The sequence below is a fragment of the Vipera berus genome, assembly GCF_964194415.1.
Source record: "Vipera berus genome assembly, contig: HAP1_SCAFFOLD_42, whole genome shotgun sequence".
In the NCBI taxonomy this organism is placed as follows: Eukaryota; Metazoa; Chordata; class Lepidosauria; order Squamata; family Viperidae; genus Vipera; species Vipera berus.
The window spans coordinates 183,500-195,779 of record NW_027673651.1 but is presented as its reverse complement, the minus strand read 5'-3'; the positions used below and the strand labels follow the sequence as shown (position 1 = coordinate 195,779).

Here is a 12,280-nt window from a genome sequence, read left to right as displayed (position 1 = left end):
CTTCAAGCACCACCAAACAACATCTACTTATCGCAGGTCCTCGGGAAAAACTCAATAGGTGGATAAAAATGCAAAATCCAGTTGAAGCATCTAGCCGACTGTGCAACAAGCCATGCCATTCTATTTCAAATGAGGCATGTGGCAGGGGTCACAAAATTGCTTATCTCCCTCACCTTGCACAAGGTATTTGTGCAACTTATTCTCAGTTTTTCCAATTTTGTGGAGCTCACGTGCAATTATGTTCACTTATGTGGAACTTATACGTCTCTAAATTAATGTATGTAATATGGAATTCTGAGGAATCATGGATCATATTATAGGACTCTGCATGTTCACTTATCATAAATATACTTATCCTCTAAAGCACCTAACAACTTTTCAATCACCAGGACTATCAATGGGAAGCATTTGTTAACCACTGATTTGACGGTGTTTCAGATTTAGGTCCCGTTGGTTGGGTGGTTATTTAAATAATTATGGCTCTCATATATTAGTTGCAAAACTCAGGCAGCCTTCCAGGGGCAGAACAAAGTTGATTTTATGTTCTCTTTGCTGTCCCCTAATAGTTACTCAGATTTTTGCTGCCAGATAGGGTAACTTGTCATTTTTCTGCAGCTGTAAAGGCATAAGTGACCTTTTTACCTCAAAGCCAAGAACCAGGATCATCACACACATGTATTTGTGTGTATTTCTTTCCAAGGAATGTGCTATAGAGATTAAAAGAAGACTATCAGAGGAAACAGTCTGTTATATTTTCTCAAGGCATTAATCCAGCGGGTACTGATGTTAGCAACCAGTTTCTGGAACTAGGCCCTCTGTCCTGTGAACACAGAGTTATTTTGCAGCTGTTATTTTGCAGCTATTATCACTCTTCCAAAGGTTAGTCTGTTCTGCTTTCACAAATTTTTATTCTGAAAAAAATGAAAAAGATAATCATTAAATACATATGGAATAATAATGGGAACTATATTTAATTCATTTCAGTTAAATCAACTTTAACATTTACCTAGTCTACACCATCTTTCCCTCCTGGTCTTGAACACTTTCTGGAGATTAAAAAAAAGTTACCATCAAGTAGTTTTATTTTTTTTATTCACCTATCTGCCCTTTTCTCAGCTCATCCAAGGGATGGAATATTATCTGTCAAATGCTGCTTGTGTGCATCATTTCCAAAAAGGCTGGTAGCATCTATTTCTAAGACATTTGTAGAAGTGGAACAATAGCTTGGAATTTTGGTTCCCTAGTTAGTTGTTGACATTATGCAACAGGGCTGATTCTTCCTCTGGGTAAACTGGACATTCTGATGTTCATGGGTGACTATGAAAATTGAGGGGGGGAAAGGGGGAGGGCTTGGTTCAGTTGCTGGAGAATGCTGAGAAGATCAGTGGTGGTATTCAAATATGTGAACAACCGGTTCTCTGTGTGGATGCCGCTTCCGGAAGTCCATTCTGAGCCAGGGTAACAAAAAAAATTAGCTACCGGTTCTGCCGAACTGATGCGAACCGGCTGAATCCCACCACTGAAGAAGATGCTTTCAAAACTAACTCAACATACAAGAGTGGCAGATTGTGCTGTCTCATGTCTGAGCAGTAGTAACACTGCTGCAGAAAATTGGAATTGCTTCCCTTTTTGACATATCCCAAATGATTGAAAAGTGCAGAATGAATACCCGCAAACATTTCCCTTAGCAGAACTGGTTGAATTATCTTAGACGCCATTGTTCAGTGGACTCTATTCATGCTTTCAGTTGCCAGACCTCAAAGATATAGGAATCAAATAGTAAAAAATAATAATCAAAGATTGCACGTTCAATATGTCTGCCGTTAATGCCTGTGCAGAAAAAGCATTCAGAGTATAAAGAATCCGATTGTTCCTTTTTTTAGGCACTGATCCAGAAGAAATCATTTTGAATGCTTTTAGAGTTTTTGATCGAGAAGGAAAAGGCTACATAAAAGCAGATTAGTAAGTAGTATTTTACTTTACTTTTTTTTTTTTACAAAAAATCCCTTCCCTTTCCATTGTTGTTTCTGTTGTCTGCATTTTGTCTGTAGTATCATGCCTTGTTTCACTGAGATCTCCAACAGATTAAACTATCGCCACAGAGAACAAATCAGTTTTTAGTCCAATTTCTGTGAGGCCACTGAAAGTTTTCAGTGCATTGAGATTAAGATCAGAAGAAGAAAAAATGTGAAACCTAAATATAGAGCTTAAAGCAGAGGAGAACTCAAAGTTTATTCAATGCTCAGCGCATTCAGATTATTACAGAACCACGGCTTTCCAAAGGTGATTCGGCTAACTAAAAACTAGAGGAAAATCCCCCCCTCCCCCCCGTGATTGTTTGCTGTTATTTATTGTTTATTATTTTGTTCCATCTTGTAGCAGGATTTGAATTTGTGCACTGCACAGAGCCTTCAGAGTTAGGTGGCTTAATGCATATTTTATGTTTATTTTTATTGCTTTTTAATTAATAACAAAAAAGAACAAAACACAAACAAAAAATTATCACTGTTATCATTTTTAACCTACTGTATTCTGTATAAATGAGCCCCGTATTTCATCACACTTATCCATAAAAGTCTACATTTATAGACAATCTGCTCATAGGTAGTTTAATGCATGTTTAAAATTAATAAATAAGGACTTCTTCCTCACTATGCTATCCTCCAGGTGGTGTTAGGCACAATGAATCAGGACCATACATTAAGTTCCAGTTAAGATGATTTACTGCTCATGCGTATACACAAGAATCTAGTCAACTAATGATCAGCACTGAACTGGTGTTAGATTAAGAGTCAGTGGAATTCAAGAGCTCTTGGACTTAGACTATTTGTGGAAATGTAATGATTCTAGGCTGATTACTCACTTGGCTCCACCCCCAGGCTCTGCCTGCTCTTCTCCTATAGGTGGACTAGGAACACAGCTTCTATAACTCCCAGCCACATGCCAGTGAAGAATAATTGGGTTTATCATGCCAAAATATCTTGAAAGCATCAGGTTGGGGAAAGCTACATTAATATGATGCCCAAATGGGTTATTAGTATATGATAAATAAATCCAGGGCTTCTGTTTCACACTAGCAGCAACCAGCCCCCTGTAAACCTAGTTAAATTTGCTAACAACTTTATTCATTCATCACCACAGGAGAACTTCATTTTACTTGTTAGACCTAAGGGTAACATTGATCCTTACCAATCCATTCCATGACTATATTTTGACATTCAGCACCATTTATACGTTGGGATCTAATTGTTATTTATTTATTAGAGCTCCTCATTCATCTCTTGGAGAATTTGTCCTGTTCATGATAGAGTTGCTATAAATTAATAGCATTTTTCCATATTAATTTTTTTTAAAGAGCAAGAAATGGCAATAGCAAAATAACTCCCCTCCCCCTCAAACTGGCCATGTTTGAGCTTTTAATAGGAATGTTTGTCTTATTAACCTCCTTTTGGGAGCATTTCATTTTTTCCACTGGAGATATTTTCACTACTTGCTTGGGAAGCTATGACTCATTTGGAAGATTTGAAACAGATGATATGTATGTACACACCAGACACCCACACATACATGCATATACAGGTAGTCCTCGACTTACAACAGTTCATTTAGTGACTGTTCGAAGTTACCACAGCACTGGAAAAAGTGACGTATGACCATTTTTCACACTTACAACCATTGCAACATCGCCATGGTCACACGATCAAAATTCAGAGGCTTGGCAACTGACTCATATTTATGACGAGGTCCAGTGGTCCAGAGGTCATGTGATCACATTTTGCAACCTTCTGATAAGCAGTGGGGAAAGAAGATTCACTTAACAACTGTGTTACTAACTTAACAATTACAGTGATTGACTTAAGAATGGTGGCAAGAAAGGTCATAAAATGGGGCAAAACTCACTTAATAAATGTTTCACTTAGCAACAGAAATTTTGGGCTCAACTGTGGTTGTCAGTGGCGTAGCGTGGGTTGTCAGCACCCGGGGCAATTTGCGCCCCCTAACCCGGTGACGTCATGGCACCGCCGAAAAGACGCGCCCCGCAGCGGCGTAGACTTTCCAAGAAGAGTCGCGCGCATGCGGGATGCTTCCGGGTCCCTCTCGAGGGCGGTTGGGCGGGGCTCCGACCTGCAAGAGCCGCTGCATTCAAGCTCGCACGTGAGCCCCGCTAAATAAAGCCACGCATGCGCACGAAGCTAGGCCAGCCGGCCAGCGGGTCTGTCTTCGCTCAGCCAAGCCTGCCGGGGCGCCTGCGGGGCGCTTGCGGTTGGCCTGAGCCTGGGCGGAGAGTTGGGCGCTTCTATTTATTTTATTCAGTTTATGTGGCCGCCCATCTCACCTGCCGGACTCGTTTCGCTTTGCAAGAAAGAGCAGCTCGAGAGCGGAGCCAAGCTGACTCTGTGCAGCCCTTGGGGCTCCCTGAGCAGCTCAGTGCGAGCGCGCCCCCCCAGATGTTGCACCCAGTGCGGCCGGCCCCCCCTGCACCCCCCACGCTACGCCACTGGTGGTTGTAAGTCCAGGACTAACTGTATGCATGCACCATCCTCCTCAGGCATCTATATTTATGAGCCCCAAAATCAGGCACAAAGCGTACTTGAACATCAGCAGCTAAAAAACTGCAATTATTGTTTTCTTCTTTTCTCCAACAATAATGCTTCAGTTGCCATAAGGAGAGTCCCACAAATCTGAATCCAGACAGACTTGGTTGGAAATTAGCTCTGCTCAAAATTTAGCCATCAACCTGCCTATTTCTAGGGCTTTTCCCTCTGCACTATGGGGGTTGGGGGGAATTCTCCTTTATCTTGCTTCCTGTCTTATCTAATTACAGTATAACTAAAGGGATGCTCAGTTTTCTGTCTAACAGGAAATCAATGCAGAGGGTAGTAATTTTTAACACTGGGAATTCAGTCTTCTTCTTCCTACCTAGGACCAGTTTTTTTATCCTTAACTAGAATAGTTGCAACATTTCCTGCCAATTTATTTTATGGGAGTTTTCTGTCTTGTTAAACAAGGTCAGCAATTGCCTAAGGTCACCCCATTGGTTTTAGGATGGGGCAAGGGCCCTGGGGCTCATACATAACAGGGGAACCATCAAACAAATGTTTTTTTTAAAAACAAACAAAAAAAAATCTAAATAATCTGTACTTTTCACTCAGAGAATAAAATGAATCAATTAAATTATAAGCCCAAGAGTGATCTCAGAATCTGGGGTTTTCCCCGCACCCTTCTCTGTACTGATTTCAATGGTTAAAAAAAATAATAGGGGAGCCGAGCACGGATGTACCATACAAAGAGAAGAAAACGTTAGGAGTGACACAACGGAAAGAACTTTTTAAGTATTTTCTATATGTCAGGATGGGAGGTCTATTTTGAAAGCAAACATATTTTGATTTCGACATGTTGATTTTTCTGGAATTGACTTCCTTGTTTACTTTTCCTTCATGGCAGCATTCCTCAATAATAAGGGCAATTTCATTAATGAGCTTTCAAAAAATATTTAGGAAAAGCAATCTTTTTGAAGAAGATTCTACCTATGTACATAACGGTTCATCTATTAGTTTTACCTTGCTTTTATTATTTGTATAAATAATAATAAAAATATTAGTCAGCATACATTGAAATGAAATTTTGTTGCATTCAGCTCTCAAAACAAAACAAAACACCATTATGTGTATACCCACATACACACACATATATGACACAAACATCACAGTCTAGTTGGAATGTACACATATAGATGGTGTGGGGTGGGGAAAGGAATCATGCCAATTTACAAGACAGATGGCATAAGGAACAGAGGAGAGGAGACCAGAGGGTTTCATCAGATGCCTCCCGAATTCTTAAGGCCTAAATAGATGATAAATCAAATTGCCTTAACATAGAAGCAAATCTGGACTGGAGCACAACATTCTGCCATTCTTCAGAAATAAACCTCCCATTCTTCATGTCCCAAAGGTGCTTTTTCAAAAGACAATTGACTTTGTTTTTCCTCGAAGATATTTCGCTTCTCATCCAAGAAGCGTCCATTATAAGTTTATGACCGTCATAACTTACAACCATAATGAATAGGCTCCAGTATGGTCATAATTTGAGGATTATTCATAGTATACCATGGGAAAGAATATTTGTCTAATTTATATATGACTGGCTGGCATACAAATAGAAGTTTTTAATTTTATAATCAGAAGCAAAATATCTTCAAGGAAAAACAAAGTCAATTGTCTTTTGAAAAAGCACCTTTGGAACATGAAGAATGGAGGTTATTTCTGAAGAATGGCAGAATGTTGTGCTCCAGTCCAGATTTGCTTCTATGGTAGGCAGTTTGATTTATCATCTATTTAGCCCTTAAGAATTCAGGAGGCATCTGATGGAGCCCTAAATACTTTGAAGTCTTTCTGGGCACCTATCCAGACATGAAATACCATGTCATTGGCCCCATGAAGTCCTTTTCGAAGCAGCATCCCAATTAACAAAACACACTTGTTTCCATTTCTGTTTAAGAAGCCCTGTAGGGTTTACCAATCTTGTTTTAATACTGGAACTGGATGAAGCTGGGACTGCAGATCCTGTCATCTGGTGTGTGACATCAAGGACATTGGGCGGGCACTTGTTTATGAAATTCTTATGAAGATCTGTGATCTTCTTCTTGCTGGACATCTTTTCTTTTCATACCCCTGGGGAAACAAATAATATGGAAAACAATAACTGCAGAAAGTTCTCTGTTTGGAAAATCTGCATCTTTGTTTCTCTATAAAATAAATAATGGAAAATGTACAGGGATTTTTCCCCCCCAGGCCTCTTTATATGCCAAGATGTGAAATGCTTAGGATTATATCTGAGCTGCATTTATTCATCCTTGCCTTGCCCCTTCCCACCCCACCTACCTCTTTCCTCAGAAGTTTTTTTTTTCTTCAAAAATACTACTTGCTTGCAGCTAAAAGAGGCACAAACTTTCTGAAAAGGAAATTGAAATAAAAATGTCAAAAAATCTGGTGGCACCTTAAAGATTAACAAACTGACTATGGAGCATGAGAATTTAATAGACTCAATACACTTCCCTGTAGATAGATAACCTTTATTGTCATTTTTTACTGTGGGCACAATGGCACACATTAAAAATGAAATTTAGTTGCTTGCTCTCAAAGTGTACACATACATAACACGTAGTCACTTGACTGGTATATTTATTTGAGTACAGAGATGTGAAGAAGGGAAAGGGCGGAGAGTGGGGCCATGAGGAAGCAACAGACTAGATATCATTCAAGTTCAATGTTTTTCAGCCTTGGGAATTTTAAGGTGTGTGGTCTTCAACTTCCCAGCCATCACTATCCTGCCCCATTCAGTTTGGAAGAGAGGGAGGGAGGGATACCGTACCTTATAGCATATGATACATGGAATATAGTGAGAATAATTCCTTTTTGCACCATTCAGTGATCACACTGCATAGGTACAGGTAGTTCTCGACTTAGAACAGTTTGTTTAGTGACCATTCAAAGTTACAACGGTACTGAAAAGAGTGACTTATGACCATTTTTTACACAACTGTTGCAGCATCCTCGTTAGCCATGTGATCAAAATTCAGCTGGCAGCTGACTCATATTTATGATGGTTGCAGTGTCCTGGGATCAGGTGATCCCATTCTGTACTATTTACAGCTACCAATTTCCTTTTAGTATCAGAGACAACATTGCATTGATAAAGCAACTTGGCCAGTAACTTTTGCTATTTTTCTTTTCTTTTCTTTTCCTTCACTTTATTTACTTTATGTATTTTATTTGATACAGTATGAAAGAAGTGCTCATGACGCAGGCAGACCGGTTCACTGAGGAAGAGGTAAGGTTTACTTTATCATGCAAACTGTATGCACCCAACAATTTTTTTTCTTTTTATTTGGCAAGAATAATTTTCATGGCAGGAATTGCTGGGAAGGATTTTATGGTCAAAACTTGATGTAAAGTATCACAATTTTTCACGAGAATTTAGTAATTCCAGAATACATGGGAAGAGCTGCTTCTGATTATATAAACAGTCTCTCAAAGGCTGTTATTCCCTCCACCCCTCTAGAGAATAGAATAGAATAGAATAGAATAGAATAGAATAGAATAGAATAGAATAGAATAGAATAGAATCGAATCGAATAGAATAGAATAGAATAGAATAGAATAGAATAGAATAGAATAGAATAGAATAGAATAGAATAGAATAGAAAAATGTACACCATTTTTAAATGTACACCAGTCAGCATACAGTCAGCCCTCTGGAATCAGCTCCGGATGGCTCCTGACCTTTGCACTTTTCGCCACGACCTGAAGACTTGGCTATTTGAACTTGCCGGCCTGGACTGAGGGACTGGGATTTTAGATTTTAAATTTTAAATTTTAGAACGTGTTTTATTGTTTAGGGCTACTTGGTTTAATTTATTTTAATTTTGTGTATTATGTGTTGTATATAGTGTTTTAATTGCCCTGTACACCACCCTGAGTCCTTCGGGAGAGGGGCGGTATATAAATCCAAATAATAAATAAATAAATAAATACATTAAAATGAAATTTCATTGCATTCAGGTCTCAAAAAATACCATTATGCATATACCCACATATATATGACACGAACATCACAGTCTAGTTGGAATGTATACATATATATGGCAGGGAAAAAGGAATCATGCCAATTTACAAGATGGATGGCATAAGGAGGAAAGTAGAGGGGAGGAGAAGGAAGGGAAGGGAAGGGAAGGGAAAGAAAGGAAAGGAAAGGAAAGGAAAGGAAAGGAAAGGAAAGGAAAGGAAAGGAAAGGAAAGGAAAGGAAAGGAAAGGAAAGGAAAGGAAAGGAAAGGATCAAAATCCATCTCTCATGCATGGTCCTATTCAATATTTTTCAAATTTGTCAGCTTTAAAATGTGTGGAGTTTAAGATGTGTGGACTTGTGGACTTCAACACAAGCATGCTGAGGGGATCCTGGGGGGGGGGTCCACACATCCACACATCTTAAATTCCACACATCTTAAAGTTGCTAAGCTTGAAAAATGCTTAATGGGATCCATGAGAGGTGGCTTTTGAGTCTCTGCTTAATATATTTGATAAAACTTTAGGAAGAACTTCACGAAATTACAAGCTGTTCAACAACAAAATGCATTCCTGTGCATGAAAAAGGACTTTATTTTCTTAGAAGTTTTTAAACAAAGGCGGTCACTCATCAAGACAAATCTGGAGTAGGAGGGTCTGAAACTTCTTATACATCAGGGGTGTCAAACTCAATTTCATTGAGGGCCACATCAGCATTGCGGTTGCCCTCAGGGGGCCGGGTGGGTATGGCCAGGGTGGGCGTGGCCTACTGGGTGGGTGTGGCTAGAGTGTGAATGGCCTACTGGGTGGGCGTGGCCAGCTCTACATCGTTCCCATCAAGGGTGCCTATGGGGGCCTGGGCAGGAGTGGGACAGATCTGAGGGTCTCTGGCAGAAGGAGGGTCTCTGGGCCAGGGCCAAGGCGGTGGGGGCCATTCCCTCACTGTTTCCAGGATGGCTTCGCGGGCCACATGAAACCACTTTGCGGGCCGGATCCGGCCCCCGGGCCTTGTGTTTGACATGTCTGTTATACATTATGCATTGTGTCATAGAAAGGAATAGATTTTTTAACTTTCTTCATTTTGGAAGTGTGGTAAAAATTACTGTACTCCTTTTTTCTAAACTCAAGGATCCCAAATACTTTAGCTTTTCCTTATGAAGAAGTCTCAATAATTTTTCTTGCCTTTTTTTAACATTGTACTCCTTTTTTTTTTGAGATGAACCTAACCAAAAGTATACCATATGAAAACCTGAAAGACCATATTAGGAAAGATTGTTGTGGAGAAAATCTATGTGGTGGCTAACAGTCCACAACAAATGGATGACAATCAATCAAACAACCAACCAACCAACCAAAGTAGACTGTACACTAAGAACTGGCATTTTTCCCCCAAACATATCTCTATAGCTAGCTAACTATCATTAATCTTGAAAAGCTAGTTTTATCTATACATGTGTATATACATGTATATATATTGGCATCATTTCACACAATTTTGACAAATGTGCTCCTGTAATCTTGCAATTTTGTGCCATCTTAAGTGGGATTTTGTGAAATTTTGGTTTTTTTTTGGCTAAAATCCCTTGAGATTTCTAGTCAGAATGCCTACACTTTGCAAGATTTGAATCTGAAAAAGAAGTGGACCATTTAAAAATGTTAACTTGCACTATTAAAATTTAATATAGGAATACTGCAGATTCTATAATATCTGTGCAAGAAGCTAAGAGTAACTACATTGTACATTCATATAAGGTTTTTCCCCCTCCTAATAATACACAGATTTGAAATTTGTCCCATTATTAGAGCATATTGTGTTTGCCTGGATTGTCCATCTCAATCAAAATACTTTATTTTCATCACAATTGCTACCAGTGTGCATGTGAAAACCAGATTTATTGCCTCTATGTGATCACTATTAGTAACATAGGTAATCCTTGAGTTACAACTATAAGCCTGGAATTTCAATCATAAGTCATTACTGTCATAAGTCAAGGCACGTGACCAACCTGATTTTATAATATTTTTTGCGGGTGGTCGTTAAGAAAACCCCATGGTCGTTAAGTGAGTCAATGCATTATATAAATTTTTTTAGCTGAAAGCGGCCCCCAAAATCCCAGTTTCTAGCAAAAAGCCCTAATAAGCAGGCATATACATAGAATGAAGGCTATTGCTAAGCACATTGATTTGTGCTTTAGATTGTAAGCCGCCCTGAGTCTTCGGAGAAGGGCGGGATATAAATAGGAATAAATAAATAAATAAATAAATAAAATACTTTGTAAATTGTATCATGTGAATGCAGAACATTGCAACCACCACCAACTGTAAAAGTGAGACGATTGCCAAGCACTTGAAATGCGCTCATGTGACTGTGGGTTGTGTGCGTGCCACTATCAGAACTCCAGAATCGAGTCATAAGTTCCTTTTGGGGGGGGTGTCCATCGTAACTTTGAATAGTCGCTGACCCATTTCAGTTCAAAGCAGAAGATGAAAAAAATCAAAATGGTGGGCATGTGTTTTCTAGCAAAATCACATTTGACAATTTGTCTAATTCCACCTTGAACCGCCTGCAGTAAATTCTTGTTCAATACTCTTGCTGTCACCACTTCATTTCTTCCAAGAGTGAACAATGAATTATGTCCCTAAGTACTAGAAACCTGGTTAGGGTTTGTTATGTCTATATGGAAACTGCAATTATTAACTCTCCCCATACGTTCTTTCTACCCTTTATTTTGTACATCATCTTTAGATAAAGCAGACCTTCAGCGCTTTTCCTCCAGATCCCTCCGGTTACCTCGATTACAAGAATCTTGTTTACGTTATTACACATGGGGAAGAGAACGACTAACATGATGTTGAATTGATCCATCAAGAAAACATAATTCACCCATGTTTCTTTGGTACTGACATACTGTTCAGTGGAAGCCAGATTAAAACAGTATTCTAAATTACCTTGTTGTTTTTTTTCTTTGATAAAACTACATATACTATTTTTTTCTATGTTTTCCCCCTGTCTCCCTATTCTTCTTTTTATATTTTCATTTTCTGCTGTTATTCTTGTCAGCAATATATAAATGGAATGTTCTTGATGAACTGGCTTCTTTTATGACTTGCTGACATGTCTAATATTCACCAGATGCCTTTACTGGCCAGCGTGATGGTTCTTAACCTCTTCCATTTCCTTTATTAAACACTTGGGGCTGTCTTTTTTTTCCTTACTGAGGAAAAGCCTTTGCTAAACAGTCATGATTATATATAAATGTTTGACTGGGCTTAATCTGATCCAAGGCTAACCCCAGGACCTGTTTTAAATTTGAAGGCCCAGCTGCAAAACCTGTAAATTGGAATAATATTAATATATTTTTCCCACATGCATTTTTCCAACTACCATTTTAGAATTAGCTGCATACACTATAAAGAATCTTTAAAAATGTTTTGCATTCAATAGTTGTATTCTTGGCAACCCCTGGAGATCTCTTTCTCTCAATTTGAGGACTATACCTATATCCTGGTTTCAAAGGTATATCTCTGGCAGGCAACAAAATTCCCCATAAGTCATTCCGAGTGTGCTTTATTATTCTGTTAGTCCATCTTTCTATCCCTGGGGGCCAGTAACTTCTACAAGCTCCCTTAAAAACTAATTGCCTCAAATCTTGTGAGATTTGGGTTATCTGACACAACATTTCAAGCTAGATGACTTGCAAGATATCAGCCTTTAATT

General features: G+C 38.9%; 1 protein-coding gene across 2 annotated transcripts in view; it reads left to right on the top strand.

The window, feature by feature from the left end:
• LOC308679212 (myosin regulatory light chain 2B, cardiac muscle isoform-like) overlaps nt 1-11,484 on the top strand; it is a 44,357-nt gene extending 32,873 nt beyond the window's left edge. Inside the window, exons 5-7 of one of the 2 annotated variants that reach the window (XM_081346803.1) lie at nt 1,884-1,962; nt 7,782-7,830; nt 11,309-11,484. In XM_081346803.1, coding sequence (XP_081202929.1) covers nt 1,884-1,962; nt 7,782-7,830; nt 11,309-11,407 — 227 coding nt within the window. In that variant the 3' untranslated portion in view covers nt 11,408-11,484. Of the gene's footprint in view, nt 1-1,883; nt 1,963-7,781; nt 8,062-11,308 lie in introns of those variants that run through there. The other variant, XM_081346802.1, reaches the window with a different exon arrangement.
• Nucleotides 11,485-12,280: the final 796 nt, after the last annotated feature.